The sequence below is a fragment of the Bos indicus genome, chromosome 13 (assembly GCF_029378745.1).
Source record: "Bos indicus isolate NIAB-ARS_2022 breed Sahiwal x Tharparkar chromosome 13, NIAB-ARS_B.indTharparkar_mat_pri_1.0, whole genome shotgun sequence".
Lineage (NCBI taxonomy): Eukaryota > Metazoa > Chordata > Mammalia > Artiodactyla > Bovidae > Bos > Bos indicus.
Window position 1 is genome coordinate 15,815,546 of NC_091772.1, and position 17,656 is coordinate 15,833,201.

The 17,656-nt window shown below is 43.7% G+C and overlaps 1 protein-coding gene across 2 annotated transcripts in view; it reads right to left on the minus strand.

The window, feature by feature from the left end:
• The window catches only part of TAF3 (TATA-box binding protein associated factor 3), a 122,302-nt gene extending 110,965 nt beyond the window's left edge, over positions 1 to 11,337 (minus strand). The window contains exons 1-2 of one of the 2 annotated variants that reach the window (XM_070800755.1): positions 10,958 to 11,337; positions 5,416 to 5,658 (exon numbers count right to left, since the gene is read on the minus strand). In XM_070800755.1, coding sequence (XP_070656856.1) covers positions 5,416 to 5,658; positions 10,958 to 11,123 — 409 coding nt within the window. In that variant the 5' untranslated portion in view covers positions 11,124 to 11,337. The remainder of the gene's footprint in view (positions 1 to 5,415; positions 5,659 to 10,957) is intronic. The other variant, XM_019972918.2, reaches the window with a different exon arrangement.
• Positions 11,338 to 17,656: the final 6,319 nt, after the last annotated feature.

Consider the following 17,656-nt stretch of genomic DNA (forward strand, 5'->3'; position numbering starts at 1 on the left):
GAGCCACCAAGGAAGCCCTTTATAAAGGTATTTGCTTTGTAATAATTCACTAAGCTATACCCACTCCTCAAAAAAAATACATCAGTAGATAAGGATAAACACTGCCTTTAAGTCAACCAGTCAGGTGGTACTTTGTGATCTCAATGAGAGCGACTTCAAGAGAAGGACGGAGGAAGACATAGAAGCAGCTTGAGAGACAAATGGTAGGAACTGACCTGGACACACACCCTTGAGTCAAAACATTTCCTATTAAGAGACATAGGATTCACACCTTAAACACATTACTCTTGGCGAATGAGAGTATGAGGAAGACGAGGAAGACCTTTCGTTTTATACTGAATATACTTGGACAGTATTTTTTTTTCCCAACATGCTTGTGTTACTTTTAAAAATTATTTTGAACCTATAAATGTTTATTTTTGAAAGTGCTTCATAAAATAAGCCCTGGGAGAGAAGAGACAAATGCAGAAGAATTTCAAATGATTTCTGCAGAAGAGTTTAATTTGTGGAAATACTCCACCTTTAAAGGGGGAAAGTATAACTCCCTACTCCTTAACAGCTGTCTACGCACAGGGGATTCCTTCCAAAGGTGACAGTGTGGGAAGAGGGAAAAGAGGGTACCTTCAGAATGGATAAACCGAGAAACACTACCTCTGCCACACGACCAAGGTCAGCATCAACAGTGATCAATCGTGTTGATAGGATGTACCTTTAATATGATGAAAATGGCACTTCCCAACTGTGGTCTTCCTCACCCAAAACCTGTCACTCCAATGCAATCATGAGAAAAACCTGACAAATTCCAACAGAGGGGCACCTATATACCTCTGACCAATACTCCTCAAAACTGTCATGGTCATCAGAAATGGAAAGTTTGATATCTGTCAGAGTCAACAAGAGCCTAAGAAGACACGGCACACGATACGGATGGAACAGAAAAAGGGTATTAGGTAAAAAGTAAAGATAATGGACATTAATAATGCATAATAATAATGTATCAACATTGGTTCATTAACCATAACAAACATCCCACAGTAGTATATTAATATTACATGAAACTGGGTACAGGATTTTCCTATAAATCTAAATCTATTCAAAGAAAGTTAACTTAAAAAATTTTAAAGCCCTAAAAGTAGCAACATCATAGTATCTTGACCAAGTTTCCTAGTTTGAGGTTGTTAAGTTTCCTGCAATAAGTAAAGCAAAATAAATGGTTTCTTTTTTCCTTCTCAAATATTATGGACCAATCAACAGATCACCTAGAAGACCAGTGATTTACTGACCATACTTTTGAGAACCGAACAATGACTCTGAAAGAGAATGCTATTTTTCACGCATTCCTTGGCAAATAAAACAGGAAAGAAAAATATGTTACTGTTGTGAATCTGAAAATACATACGGTGGGCTGGCATGTGGGCAGTGTTCTTGGGTAAAACACACTGGGTACTGGCCATCAGAACTGTAACAGTGTGTGCAGGATGTGCATTTATAATATCCTTTCAAAGAGGTTTCACTTGTAAACACATAATCAGTTATAACAGGTAGGAATTCGTCTCTCATCTTCTCCCACCCCATCTTCACACGGCTGACAGTCAGAGAGCTCCTCCATCAAGCACACACCCCAACCCAGCTATTAAGTCTGTGTCTCCTTAGCCTCTAAGCATGTGATTAACACTGTTTTAGATTTATTCTTATTGTTGAGTCACTTCCTCGAATGTATATTGTCCTTCAAGGGAAAAGGAAATTCCTCAAGAGTGAAGCAGCAAGATGGGAAGGGGACCAACATGCGTTATTATGTGTTACGCACTGTCCTATTTTATATAAATGTCTTACAGAATCTCTCCCTCAGTCCTCACCACCACTCTGGTGGCAGATATTATATACCTGCCTTACAGATGATGGAAATGACACTGGGAAAGGTAAAGTGCCTTTGTGAGACTACAAACTCAAACTGAATAACAAACTGCATCACAGCTAAATGGCTCCATGAAGCCCAGGCTTCTTCTACAGCTCCCCAACCAGGGACCAAACCCACACCCTCTGCACTGGAAGGCAAAGTCTTAACCACTGGATCACCAGAGGGAGTCCCCACACTCTTTTTTTGACATGAAGCAGGTTGAAAGATTAATAAGAGGGTAGCCCCATGACAGAACTTTGCTAGTAAGATTCTATGACCAAAGTCTGACCATGCCTGTGGCTCTTAGGAAAATAAAACAAAAAACCTGGTGAACAGATGTTATTACCAAAGTTGTTCACATCTGTACCACACTGTGCACCACTAACCAGAATACTAGATACCTTCTAATGTGCTGTGCAGTGGAAAAAAAAGACTTCAGGTTGTAAATGACTTACTAATTGACTTGTGTGGCTGTATTAAAAACTGGGTAACCAAGACTGTATTTTATGTTCTTTTCCCTGAATAAAAGGTTTTAAATAAGCACCTTATTGTACTGCCTATCATTACTATATCCTTATGAACAATATGCACATTATATGAATCAGCAATATTTCTGCTCCTTAGAAAATCCACAAGTGTTAGCTGGAAAAAGAAGTGGTCAAGGCTTACATTATTTTCCTCCTAGAATGTTTATAATTTCTATTGCAGAAACTTCAAATAACATAGGATTCTTCCTTTGCTTCAAATAATCCAGAAGAGAAACTCAAAAATTTACTATTGTAATTTCAGAGAGCAGTCAGTAGCTAAAACCACTGAATCATTTTTCACTCTCCTTCACTACCCAGTACGAATCTGCTATCTTAACTACGTTTCCTTGGCAGTATTTAAACACGATAACCATATCACTTTGAGAGAATTTCATTGTATATAATTTGAGTGCCATAAAAACGAAACAAGAAGGTAAGCACAGACTATAATCAAAGTCCTAGCTTTGGTTCTGAGTAGTGAGCTCATTAGGGTTTATTACAATATTAAAAATAATTAACTCTCCAAATTAATAAATGCAGGCCATGCAATGACCAGAGAGGAATCTGTGTGTGAACCAGGAAGTGAGATTAATTGAACCTGAATTCAAATTAAAAAAAAAAAAAAAGAAAACAATTTAAACAATCTAACTACTAAACAGGAGGTTGAACGGGAGGCAAAATGATATGAAAACTACAAAACAGATTTAGAAAGCTCCAAAGTACACAGAGAAAATGGACTATATAACTCTTTATATGGAGAAGACAGTAGTTCCAGCTCAAACACATACCAAATGATAACATACACAGTCTTGCTGTTCCACTTGACCAGTGTCTAACTCGCTGATGATACACGAATCACTCTGAGAATCACTAATATGCCACTGACTCACAACAGTGTCTTCCCTTCAGTTTCCTCCTATGTAATGCCTTCCATTTTCTCCCAGCATTTGATGACCATTCACGTTTTCTTAGCACAATTTCAAATTTTGTGTATTCTAAGTAGCATTTTAAGCATACTGGTATACTTCTAAATGGCATTTCATCTAAAAAAAATTTCAGAGCCATACAAAGGCTATTCTTAAAGTACAAGAGGACACATCACAGACTAACTTAATGCTACTTTCATGAAGAGGGGTTCTTTTCAAAACAGTTAGTACCAGGCCTCAGCCCAAGAAACCCTCCTTTGATGATGTTAACACTGAAATTCATTTGTTATTAAAGTAAATATGTGCTTAGAGAAGCTGTAACAAATATAAGTTTCTAAGATCAAGAACACAGACATTACGGAATGAGGGGTTTAAACAGAACGCCTTTACACAGGGGGTTACAAAGAGTAAGACAGCCTCCAAGGTAATAAAGGTTACAAATACAAATAAATTCAAAGGTGGGGAGGAGACAGATTCTTAGCAGCTACTGAGGAACACTGGGAATGACTGATTTCCAAGTATGAAGATTTCCAAGCCGTGCTGTTAATGTACCATTAGTCAGGAAAGGAGGACAAACAAGGAACTTCTATAGGCAAGACCCTACAAACAACGCTTAATTGAACTTGGTTCAAGAACACCTACTGAAGGCATGCTTTGTATCACATTTACTGGTGAAACTGACTGCTGCCTTCAGTCAGGACTGAATCTCTAAGAACTTTAAGTAGAAAAGTACTAAGCTGTCAAGTAGAGTTTTTTTCCAAGGGACTCAAAGCAGAAAGCTATGATAGTTTTCCATGTCTAAACTGTTCGTCAAACAATATAGAATTACCATATGATCCAGCAATTTCTCTTCTGAGTATAGACCCCAAAGAACTGAAAAGCAGGGCATCAAGTATTTGCAATGTTCATAGCAGTATTATTCACAACAGCCAAAAGGTAGAAACAACCTAAGCAGCCATCAAAAAATGGATGGAAAACAAATGTGGCTTCATATGCACAATGAAGTATAGTTCAGCCTTTAAAAGGAGGGAAATTTTGACACTTGCTACAATATGGATGAATCTTGAAGACATTATGCCAAGTGAAGCAAGCCAGATAAACAGATATGTAAAATTCCACTTACATGAAATACCTAGAGCAGTCAAATTTGTAGACAGAAAATAGAACGACGGCTGCCAGGGGCTGAGGCGAGGGGGCAATGAGGAGTTATTGTCCAATGGTTACAGAGTTAGAGACCAAAGTGTCCTGGAGATGAACAGCGGTGCTGGTGGCATAACGGTGCCGATGCACGTAAAGCCACCGAACTGCACATTAATAAAAAAGTTATAAAGCGATTTCTGCCATCATCTGCATTATCCTGAAGCACAACTACGGTCTTAGAATTTTAAGAAAGAAAGAAATTGCAACTTTTCTGCTTTTTAACAAGAAAAAATGTTCTGTACCTGCATTACAGACCACAAATTACATATGTATCACTTTAGAATCTTAGTGAACCTAGAAGATCAACATGTAAAATCATGCAGGAAAAAAGGAACTCTTCAAGGATTGACTATGCCTGAGTAGGTATTATTTTGCAATAAAAATTCTGTATGACCAAACATAAATATTTCTACTCATCATAAAGATACAGATAAATCTACATAATATTAGTGAATGTTCACCCACTGTTTCCAGTATCATCCAACTCACGTCTACAGAAAGTGGGGAGAACCACCCCAATTTTATGCTTCAAAGCTTTTCTCATTTACCGAATATCCCATTCTCATTTACTATGTCTCCTGACAGGCTTCTCTCTGAGGTCACGTTTGGTTCTCCCCTACTTAAAGTTTACAAAGGAAACTGATGCCTTGATGATTCCAGGCCTCTGCCTGCTGAGGCCGACTACAAGTTTGTTGCCTTAAAGGTTAGAACAATCTGTAAGTAATATTAAAATATTTTTATTGCATTTCCAGAATTTATATGTTAGCATAACATTTTATATAATTCAGTTAGAAAACCTAAGCAGATTAAAAACCCATTAAAATAGTTACAAATACATGAGCAAGAAACAAAACCCCCCACAAACCTTCTTGAGAAGACACAATGGGTGGCATGTAATCGGGGATGTACTCTTTTCTCTCCTCTGCATCTTTACTTCCGGGTTGAGGAAACTGAAGGACGTTGTTCTTGCTAACAGGAAATGAAGGGATCTGGTGTGGGAAAGTGACGGGTTCAATATTGTGGATGTAGTCTTCTAGTTCATGAAGACTAACCCCCATGAGTTGGAAAGCTTCACCAACATCATCCAAAATTGGGTCTGTCCGGCCATCTGAAACAAAGTCAAAAGCAGAGCAAATTATTTTAAGAAAATTCCATGAATATCTTTTAAGGCATTAAGATAAAAAGTATTAGGTAAATATGGAGCTCAGAAACAAATATACTATATACTTAGGACTCAGTTATTGGAAAGAGTTGAATAGAGTTTCAACAGAACATCATATTGTTTAAATATTAGAAAGTTAATTTAAATACAATCTGATGACCAGCCAGAACACCACAGACAATTCACACTAACAACCAGCCAGTACAGAACTAACGTCAAAAGTAACTCAAGATGGTCAAGGGCACCTGCAACACTGGCTGACACAAAGTAAATGTTTGTTATAATTTTTTATCAAATATGTACAATGCTGAGCTGGGTAAACGTCCATTCCATTTTCTCTCTGTTAGTGATACAATGCTGGAAACTACAACAGTGGTTGGCATACAGCTGGCACTCCATAAACATCTGCTGAATGATTATACCACTAAATCAATTTTTTTTTTAAATCTAAGAAAATGTGTTGACACAACTTAGACCATACAGGCAATTTAAATATACATCTTAAATGTATTTAGAAGATACTATATAAAATGGGTAGAGATAAACCGATAAAGCATTAGATATAGTGAGATTCTCTTTAGAAAAGGAGGTTCCTTCTCTGCCTGCTCTTAGCAGAACTTAAGGTCTCTACATCTTTGAAAACTATGAAAATTCCAGTTCCAGATTTCTGATAGTCTTCTTTTTTTTTACTGTAATCTCCTATAATCATATCAAATTCAGTTTACCTGAAATTAAATCATGATGTAAAATGGAAAAGAACAATACACAGTTTGCAAAAACTAGACATGTTTGCTAACACCCACTCAGAAAACTTCTGGAAAGATACACATTCAACTTTAACAGGTTACAGGGCTGAAAGCAGCAGACGGGGAAGGGAAGAAGTGAAGCATGAGACTCGTATCTAACTTCAAGAGTGTGGTAGTCTGAATTTCTGTACAAGTACAGGTTACTTTTATGATGTATAAAAAAGAGAGAATACATAAAATGAATACTTGTTCTTCCCCTTAATGACAGGCAGGCATTTTCAACTCTTTGATCCTTATTAAAAGCACTATTCTTTTCTCACTCTAAAAAAATGTGATCCTCTTGAATTCCTCCACATTTGTGCAGTTTCAGCCCAAGACCTTCCAGTCCTTCCCCCTGCACCATCCTTGTGGGCCCTGGCTTTCGGCACTTCTCCTTTCACTCCGTCCCACTTTCCCGTCTCATCACAGCTTCAAGCCCTCCCCAGAGCATCTCTAGTGCATTTCACCGACAGCGCAACTGTCCTCAAGTATCACTTTCAGCACCCTCCCCCCTGCACAGAGGTATGCAGTGTTTCCTGCCTCTATCTGTGAAGTCCCTCCCTCACCTGATTTTTCTCCATTTAACACTTCTCTCTGCTGCTGCTGCTGCTAAGCCGTTTCAGTCGAGTCCGACTCCTAGCGACCCCATGGACTGCAGCCTACCAGGCTCCTCCGTCCATGGGATTTTCCAGGCAAGAGTACTGGAGTGGGTTGCCACTGCCTTCTCCGAACACTTCTCTCTAGCACCTTCCAAATGAACTGGTTACATATTCCAAGCTGGCCGCCTCACTGAACCCCACTTTGTTATCTCAGGTTATGCTTTTCTTCTACTTGGCGTGCTCCCCACCTCGCACCACTGTGTGTCACGCTTCAACTTAAATCTCGTCTTCCCTGTGAAGCCGGCCCTGGAACCCAGAGTGCACATGTGTCTCTCCGTCTCTGTATTTCTTCTGCAGTTACTGCTGATACCGTGCACTACTTTCAGTGGAAACAGTGGAAACAGTGTCAGACTTTATTTTTGTGGGCTCCAAAATCACTGCAGATGGTGATTGCAGAAATGAAATTAAAAGACGCTTAGTCCTTGGAAGGAAAGTTATGACCAACCTAGATAGCATATTAAAAAGCAGAGACATTACTTTGCCAACAAAGGTCCATCTAGTCAAGGCTATGGTTTTTCCTGTGGTCATGTATGGATGTGAGAGTTGGACTGTTTAGAAGGCTGAGCGCCGAAGAATTGATGCTTTTGAACGGTGGTGTTGGAGAAGACTCTTGAGAGTCCCTTGGACTGCAAGGAGATCCAACCAGTCCATTCTGAAGGAGATCAGCCCTGGGATTTCTTTGGAAGGAATGATGCTAAAGCTGAAACTCCAGTACTCTGGCCACCTCATGAGAAGAGCTGACTCATTGGAAAAGACTCTGATGCTGGGAGGGATTGGGGGCAGGAGGAGAAGGGAACGACAGAGGATGAGATGGCTGGATGGCATCACGGACTTGATGGACTTGAGTCTGAGTGAACTCTGGGAGTTGGTGATGGACAGGGAGGCCTGGTGTGCTGAGATTCATGGGGTGGAAAAGAGTCAGACACAACTGAGCGACTGAACTGAACTGAACTGACACACTGTTTATATATAATAGAGTGCATAGGGAAACTTCTGCTCCTGAGTGCTTTGGTAAATCATTACCTTTGGGAAATTTTTAAATGTACTATTTGTTGAATTAATAGTAACTTCCGATACTTGCTTTACTGAAAGAGCATCTTTTGTAAAAGGAACAAATACCATCTTTTTGTTTTTACTGACATTTCGACACCCTTGTACACATCTTATGGGCAGGGATTATGCCTAAGTAATCCTACGTCTCCATCAGGTAACACATATGTAAGTGGTGCTCAATAAACATTGTGTCAGAAAGACAAAAGAAATACAGAAACAAAAGACAAGATTGCATAGTAGGGACCTAATTCCAGTCTGAAATAAGAATAGTGGAGGGAAAAAAACCTAGAAAAGTCTGTAACCAGTTAAGTATACCAGGAAGTAGCATTTTTGAAAAGTCACCAGATCACAATGGGGAGTAATGAACCGGATCATCCTATTCTCACTAATAGTAAGACAATCATTACAGAGACTGGGCAATTATCCACGAGGTTCACATGCAGGCAAAACAAGGCTCAGCCCATGACTCCAGGACACCTGGCTGCGTGCAGTGCCAGCACCCATCTGTTTCTGTGTGTCAGGAAAGGTAACTATGTATTCTGGGGATATTTTGACCTAAAGGTACAGAAGAGCCATCCTCATTTAGGGAATTTGGGAGCAAAAAATATAACCGGGAGCACACATACTGTAACAGTAAACTCACTCAAGGGCCAGGAAGGGAGGAGGGAGGAAAATGAAGCAAAAGCAGAGAGCAATGCACTGGCGGTGCGCGTGCAAGACAACCATGAACGAGCCACTCAGTAGCTTCAGGTGCAGATCTGACACGGCTGTGAATCAAGCGGTCCAAAGATACACATTTTTAAAATACAAAAAGTTAAACGACTAAATAGTTATCATGGTGGTGGCTTATCAGTTCAGTTATTTATTCAACAAGTATCTGCTGGCTGCCTGGCACTATACTAGGTTACTGAATACAAATATAATAAATTTGTCTCCTGGTGAGGGAAGAGGAGAGGGTGAGAGTCATACACAGATGATTACAAAATAAGGTATTCAGGGACTTCCCTGGTGGTTCAGTGACTAAGACTCCGAGGTCCTAATGCAGGGGGCCCAGGTTCCATCCTTGATTAGGGAACTAGGTCCCAAAAGTCTCAATGAGGATCCAAGGCCCCGCGTGTCACCACTAAGACTCAGCACAGCCAAATAAATATATTTAAAAAACAAACAAGATGTTCAGTTAACATGGCAGAAAATATGCACAGAATTATGAGAAGAGATATGATTTCCTAAGTGAATCTCAAAACAGAAGTCATACTATCCATGGGCAGGGGGTGAAGGACATGCCATCAAACAGCACGCAGGCAGGAAGGGTGCGCTTAAAGTGTTTCAGGAAAAGCAAGCAGCATGGCTGCAGACTGAGGATGACAGGACAGCAGAAGGTAAGAAAATGTGAGCTCACAAAAGCGCGTGCTGCCGGAGAGCTCGGATTCCCAGCTTGTAACTAAGTGGAATATTTTTAAGAATGACACAGTCAGATTTGTGTTATGGCGTGACTGACAGGTTATTCTGATAGCACCATGGGACGGGGGAGCCTAGTGGGCTGCCGTCTCTGGGGTCGCACAGAGTCCGACACGACTGAATCGACTTAGCAACAGCAGCAGCAGCATGGAAGTTGGAATGGAAATTGGGACCTAAGAAGTAAAGTGTATCCATGGGTGTCAATTTTTCAGTGGAGCTTACCACTTGAAAAATAATGCCCTGAAACTTCAATGAGGGTCAGTTCCGTCTCCACACACAGACTTCCCATCAATGAGATGATGTGTTGCACCTATTAAATATTCCAACTTTGTAAATGCCACCAGCTATAGATACTCCTGGGGCTTCCCTGGTGGCCCTGTGGTAAAGAATCTGCCAGCTAAGGCAGGAGACTGCCAGACTGTCACTGGGCCGGGAAAGATCCCCTGGAGAAGGAAGTGGCAAACCACTTCAGTCTTCTTGCCTGGGAAACCCCATGGACAGGGGAGTTTGGTGGGATGCAGCCCATGGAGTCGCAAAAGAGTCAGACACGACTTAGCCACTAAAGAACAGATACTACCAGATATTCACTTAAAAACCATCTGCTGTAGCCCAGACTACCTGGGTAACCTTGTAAACTGCCTATGATCTCTCTTGCACACTCTGATAACCACTGACATAAAAATACAGAGGAGGAGGAAATCAATTGAGATGTAAGTGAAAGTGAACATAAGTGAAACTGACCAAGTTCGCAGAGATGCTGCCCGTGAAACGAACAGAAACAGAAAGAAGAGGCAGTGTCCCTAACGCAGCAGAGCTGTCAACGAGTCTGTGTTGTCAGGAGCTGAAGAACGGCCAGGCTTGTAAGAAACGGCCGGTAGACGGAGCGCCTGTGACAACTAGTTGTAGTAGTTTGCGGGCAAGGGGAGGGAAAGGACCAAACTAACAGAGGCTGTAAGGCGTTCTGCAGGGGGTTCTGCACGCTGCCAAAGGAGACAATGATTAAGGCCGATGTTCAGATCAGAGAGGAGAGCAGAGGGTGTGGAGCTGGGAGCCGGGACCCGGCTCCTGCTGCACGCGGGATAAGTTAGCGGCTGGCGAAGAGGCAGCAGAGGGATGACTCGAGTTTCCAGGGGCAGTGGGAGCGGAGGAGCATCAGGGGCGGAGAAGACACCCGATCGCGGGGTGAGGGCGAAGGACCAACACCTCCCGGACGCCGGGAGAGCACAGGGGAGCGCGGAGGTGTCACTCGTGACCGGCCAGGCAGCCTCCCGTCCCCAGCCCGGTACTCACACAGCTCCGAGTACCGGTGGCAGCCCCGTCCCAGCTGCTGCAGGTAGCGCTGCAGCACGTCCGTGAGAAGGTGGCAGGCGCTCAGTTGCACCGAGTCCCAGCCCAGCGCCTGGCAGATCTGCGCCACCGAGACCCTCAACAACGACCTGGAGTAACTCTCGCACATCCCGCTCCGTGGACTCCAACGCAGTCCGTGCCGCCACTTCTCTCCACCTCCGCCGCCTAGTCTTAGCAGGGCCCCCGATTCATCCTCCAGGGCCTCCGCGGCGGGGAAATCGTCCCCCCCCGACCCCCGGCGACCACCTCAAAGCCTGAGCAGCACGGAGCGCGCCAGCCTGAGAGCCGCCATTTTGGGCTTGCTCCGCCTCCCGCTGGATGGTCGCCGGGGCGAGGCAGCACTAGCCGAGTGCGGAGCGGGCCGATGCGGAAGCTCCGCCCCGTTGTAGCAGAGCGATGGTCCCGGTGTTGACTCTCGGGCCTGGAAGGATGCAGGAAACGGCGGCGCGGGGCGCAGGTGAGGGATGCGCCAGAGGAGGCAGGTGCCTGGGGCCTCCTGGGGTACTCGATCGGAGGGGACCGGGGAGGGCACCGTCAGTGGTTCAGGGCCCGAAGAAGGAGCCAGGATGTGGGTGTTAGAGAGAAGTGAGAACCCGAGAGGCTGTGAGTGCAAGGGTGGGCTTTAGGGGCGTGGAAACTTCCAGTCGCGGATCTAATCAAGCCTCTGCTAAAAAAAGAAAAGATCTGTTTACCAGTGTATAGATTAAATCAGGTCCAAGCTGTTAATCGTGTCATTGGCAACTCTTCACAATAGGGCGGGATGTAAGGTGTGGCCTGTGTGGCGCTGACCACCGGATTCAATTTAAGGGGACAGCAAAAAGCGTAATGAAAATTACTAGTATTTTATCACAGTTATTTAAAAATCCGAGCTACTACCCTGCCCCTTTCCTGTCTCGGGTCACCTCTTTCAAATCGCAGCCCTGGTTCCAATAAAATGTTATTTACAAAAACGGGTGGCATGCTGCTGGGCGAGAGTTTGCCAGTGTTCCCTTCACCAGCGTCTGCTGCAGCTGCTAAGTCGCTTCAGTCGTGTCCGACTCTGTGCGACCCCATAGACGGCAGCCCACCGGCTTCCCCGGTCCCTGGGATTCTCCAGGCAAGAACACTGGAGTGAGTTGCCATTTCCTTCTCCAATGCATGAAAGTGAAAAGTGAAAGTGAAGTCGCTCAGTCGTGTCCGACTCTTAGCGACCCCATGGACTGCAGCCTACCAGGCTCCTCGGTCCATGGGATTTTCCAGGCAAGAGTACTGGAGTGGGGTGCCATTGTCTTCTCACCAGCGTCTAGGATCTGTCAAAAGAAGAGAGGACTCAGTTGCCTACAGAGGTGAAAGTCCTAAAATCCAGCTGGGTGTATGAAGAACTGTTGCCTGCCCTAGATTCCCTGCTCCAGGTAAGGGCTACCAGATCTTAAGGAGCTGCAGGAAATTGGGGTTTTGTGATCAGTAGCTCGATCAATATTTTTAACTATTGAGAATACATTTAAAAAATTGTGTTATTCTATTTATTTATTTGGCTGAGCTGGGTCTTGATTGTGGTGTGTGGGCTTCTCGTTGAGGTGGCTTCTCTTGTTGCAGACACAGGCTCTAGGTGCACTGGCTTCGGTAGTTGTGACTCTAGGGCTCCAGAGAGTGGGCTCAGTAATTGTCCTCATGGGCTCAGTTGCTTTTTGGCATCTGGAATCTTCCTGAACCAGGGATCAAACCCCTGTCCCCTGCATTGGCAGGCAAATTCTTATTCACTGTACATGCCACCAGGGAAATCCTGGGAATACATTTGCAAGCCAAACTAATCCTACATTTAAGTTAGGTTCAGCCTATAGGAAGCCAGGCTGTATTGACTCATCTACTCGGTCTTGACCCGTTTTTGCTGTTTTCTTCTAAAAGCTTCTGGAGTGTTCCTTCCTCCCCTCCCCTCCTCTATGCTGTGTCCCTCGTTCTTGTACCCATCACAGTGCATTTAGTATTTGACTTAATGTGCCTCTCCAATAAATTGTAAGTTGCTCCATGACTCTACCTTCTTATAGGGACCATTCCAGAACTTTGAACATAATATTCAATTTTTTTTAAGTCCCAGTAAACCAACAGAATGGAAAATATGATACTGCAGCTGAATGACAAGCTGCAGACAATGAACAATTTAGTAGGCGGCAGGCTGCCTTTGTTTTTCTCCACTGACAGTTCTATCCCCAAGATTATCAAGGACCTTCTGGGTGCTAAATCTCTGGGACACTTCAGTCCTATCCTTGCTTGACCATTTTGTAGCCATTTGATAATGTTGAACACTCATCTTCATTTTGAAACTCTTAGATCTCATGACACCCTACTCTCTTCTGTTCTGTTAATACTTCTGGAAATTCCTTTTACATCTCTTATATCGCCTCTCTGTGTGTTTTCAAACCTACAGAAACATTGAAACAGAAGTACAAACACAGGTACACACATCACCTAGATTCACCAATTGTAAATATTTTGCCACATTTACTATATACATCCATCCATATAGAACTTTTTTTTTTTTCAGAATAGTTTGAAAATCAATTGCAAACATCTTGACATTTAACCCAGAAATACTCCAGCATGTATCTCCCCAGAGAAGGACATTCCCCTCCGTAACCGTGTGTCATGGATTCAGTTCTCCAGTTCTGAGGTGGAGATTGACCTGCAGGTTTATCGAGTGCTCCTAGGGTCTACACCTATACAAGGAAAGGGGTTTCCAATGCACTTTTCAGAGGGACCTCCAGCAATCCCATAGGGAACTCTAACTCGGGATTGACCCTTCACCTCTGTCCTGAGTTGGAACAAAGGGGCTGGACCTTTATATTCCCATTTTAGCAAATCATTACCTGAGGAGAGCATATGATATGAGACAATTCCAGGGAACACGGAAGCCTTCAGTCCTTCAGGGGAGTGGGCAGTGCATTAAGATAGCCTATACTGTATTAGTCCCTTCTGGCTGCTGTAACTCAGACTGGGTTATTTATCAACATTTATTTCTCACAGTTCTGGAGGCTGGAAATCTGAGATCAGTATTGTCTGGTGAGGGAGGGCCCTCTCCTGGGGCACAGAATTTTCAGGTTGTGTCCTCACAAGGTGGGAGGAGCCAGGGAGCTCTGTTGAATCTCTTTTATTACAGCATTAATCTCATTAATGAGGGCTACCCTCTCCTGACCTTCCCAAAGTCCCCACCTTGTAACACCATCACACTGGGCATCAGTTATTGTAAAATATTGGCTGCATTCTCTGTGCTTTGTATTACATCTTTGTGTTTTATTTCATACTGGCAGTTTGTCCCCCTGAATCCCTTTCCCCTATTTTGCCCCAACCCCTGAGCTTCCCGGGTGGCTCAGTGATAAAGAACCCACCTGCCGATAAAGGAGACACAGATTCAATCCCTGGGTTGGGATTGAATTTCCTTCCTGGAGAAGGAAATGGCAACCCACTTCTGTATTCTTGCCTAGGAAATGCCATGGACAGAGGAGCCTGGCAGGCTACTGTCCGAGCGATGGCAGAGTTGGACACAACTGAGCAACTGAGTGTGCACATACACCAACTTCTTTAAGTCTTTAAGTGTACCACTGACTTCTGCCTCCCCCGACCCCCAGTGGAAGTGAAAGTTCAGTCATGTCCGACTCTTAGCAACCCCATGGACTGTATAGTCCATGGAATTCTCCAGGCCAGAATACTGGAGTGCGTAGCCTTTCCCTTCTCCAGGGGATCTTCCCAACCCAGGGATCAAACCCAGGTCTCCCACATTCCAGCTTGATTCTTTTACCAGCTGAACCACAAGGGAAGCTCGAGAATACTGGAGTGAGTAGCCTACCCCTTCTCCAGCAGATTTTCTCAACCCAGGAATCAAACTGAAGTCTCCTGCATTGCAGGCAGATTCTTTACCAACTGAGCTATCAGGGAAGCCGTTAAGTCAGTTTAACCAGTCTGAAAAATTTGTCCTCTGCCTTCCCACTGCCATAGTTCTTACCCAGAAGCCAGGGAACCAGCGTGGGGGTTGTACGAACCCGCACGTTCGGGATCCACCTCGTGCCTGGGGCTGTGTGTTCCATCTACCACTCCCAAAGCAGTCTTTGTGGTGGCCGAGGGGCTGAGCCAGCTCCCAAGTCCTGTCCTAGCATCCGCTCCCTCAAACCCTTCCCGTGAGCAGGGTCCCAAGTCAGACCCGCCTCCAAGGTGTGTTCTGAGACAGATCTCAGAAGCAGGGTCTGAGATGGAGACTAGCGAAGAGGTGCTCTTGAGATCACTCCCTGGATGAAGGGAAGGAGTCCAGCTGGGGAGGGAGATGCTGAGCTGCAGCCCATCCTCAGGAAAGACCTCAGCAAACCCCACAGAGAGCTTTAGAACTGTCCTGAGCTCAGGCAAGGGGGCATGGCTTTACTCCCACGGTGATCAGGCCATGGGTGTGGGCTGCCCAGGAGTGGAGCCATGACCTTGGGCAAGGTGGTCTCCAGCTGAGGCAGTTCCAATGAACTTTGTCAGCTGAGGGTTGTGTGCTGCCAGAATCCTCGGAAGCTAAGAGAATATTTCCTTCAGTCCAGCTGAAGGGGGGATCCTTGAAGTGTATCTCAACTTCCATTACCCCACCATCCAAACTATCACATACAGCAAACACAAGATTGATACAGTCACCTGACCCAATGTGAAGTAGCATTCTTAAATTTTACCATTGTTCCCAAATGTCTTTTATAGCTTTTTTTTTTTTAAATCTCTGACCTATTCAAGACTCATTCATTGCACTTAGTTTTTTTTTGGTCGTGCCAAGCGCCTTACAGGTTAGTCAGTCCCAAGCAGGGATCAAACCCAGTTCCAAGGCAGTGAAAGCCACTGGAGTCCTAACCACTGGCCCACCAGCAAATTCATTTTCCTTTCTTGGTAAGGCCAATCCCACCAGTTGTTTGTCTTTTGCTTGTTGGTTTTTTGTTTGGTCTTTCATGACGTTTACTTTTTTGCAAAGTCCAGGACAGTTATCTTAATAGGATGTCCAGTCTTTTGTCTAACACAAGGATCTTCCTCACTGCCCTTTGATACCCATCCCAGCCTTCCTGTTGCTCCGCTGTCTCTAATCTCTGACAACCACTAGTCTATTCTCCACTTCTAAAGTTTTGTCATATAAAAAAATGCTACATACATGGAATCAGAGAGTGTATAACCTTTCAGAATTCCCACCATAATTCCCTGGACATTCATCTAAGTTACTGTAAACTGAGCTTTTTCAACTCATTTTTTTAAAAGTGGGTTTTGTCTGATTTGTGGATGTTTAAAAAAATACAACTATATTCAAATTTTATTTGTATTGCAAATGTCTTCCCTCAGTATTTCGATAATTTTAATAAATTCCGATTGTCAAGACTTTTTAAAATTATATATATATGTATATATGTATTTTTTTTTTTTTTTGCCATGGGACATATGGGATCTTATTTCTCCAACCAGGTATGGAACCCTGGTCCCCTGCAGTGAAACCATGTAGGTCTTAACCTCTGGATTGCCAGACAAGTCCTCCTCATTGGGGGATTTTTTTACCTGGTGCCTCAGATGGTAAAGAATCTGCCTGCAATGAAGGAGACCTGGGTTCAATTCCTAGGTTGGGAAGATCCCCTGGAAAAGGGAATGGCAACCCACTCCAGTATTCTTGCCTGGAGAATTCCATGGACAGAGGAGCCTGGCAGGCTATAGTCCATGGGGTTGCAGAGAGTTGGACACGACTGAGTGACAAACACTTTCACTATACCCAAAAGGCTTACATTTTTATTATGTCTTTGCACCAGACTGTAAGCTCCTATAGAGGAGCATAATTATCGTATCTTCAGAATTTAAGAGTGCTAACACACAGAAGCCGAGAAGGCAATGGCACCCCACTCCAGTACTTTTGCCTAGAAAATCCCATGGACAGAGGAGCCTGGTAGGCTGCAGTCCATGGGGTCACTAGAGTTGGACACGACTGAGCGACTTCACTTTCACTTTTCACGCATTGGAGAAGGAAATGGCAACTCACTTCGTGTTCTTGCCTGGAGAATCCCAGGGACGGGATGCCTGGTTGGCTGCCGTCTATGGGGTCACACAGTCGGACACAACTGAAGCGATGCAGCAGCAGCAACACATAGAAGATCAGTAAACATGATGATAACTTAAGTGTATTGGGTAACATTTAAACAGCTACAGCACTCATCCCACGTCAGATTCTAAGTATTTTGCAAATACTGATTCATGTAGTCCTCGTAACAACCCTATAAAGTAAGTCCTATTTTAATCATTTTATAGATGATAAAACTGAAAGATTAACTCACCCAAGGTCACACAGCTGGTAAGGGCTGAACTAGGATTCTAACCCAATTTGCCCCAAAGTTTATGCTCCATGTTAAGACCTTATGGAAAAACCCAAATGAACTTTTTTGGCCAACCCAATACACAGTCTGAGTCACTGATCAATTAAGTACACAGAAGTATTCATCCACATGTGCAGAGACTTGCCCAAAGATGCTTATTAACAATCATCGTGGCAACATTTCAGAGCAAAGCAGGTAGAGACCTAAGTTTTCAGAGGAAAACAAGTGTCACAAAAACTCAGAAATCAAAATGGCTCTTAAATCATTTCAGGGAAGCCAGAAAATGACACTGAGATTCTGTTCAGTT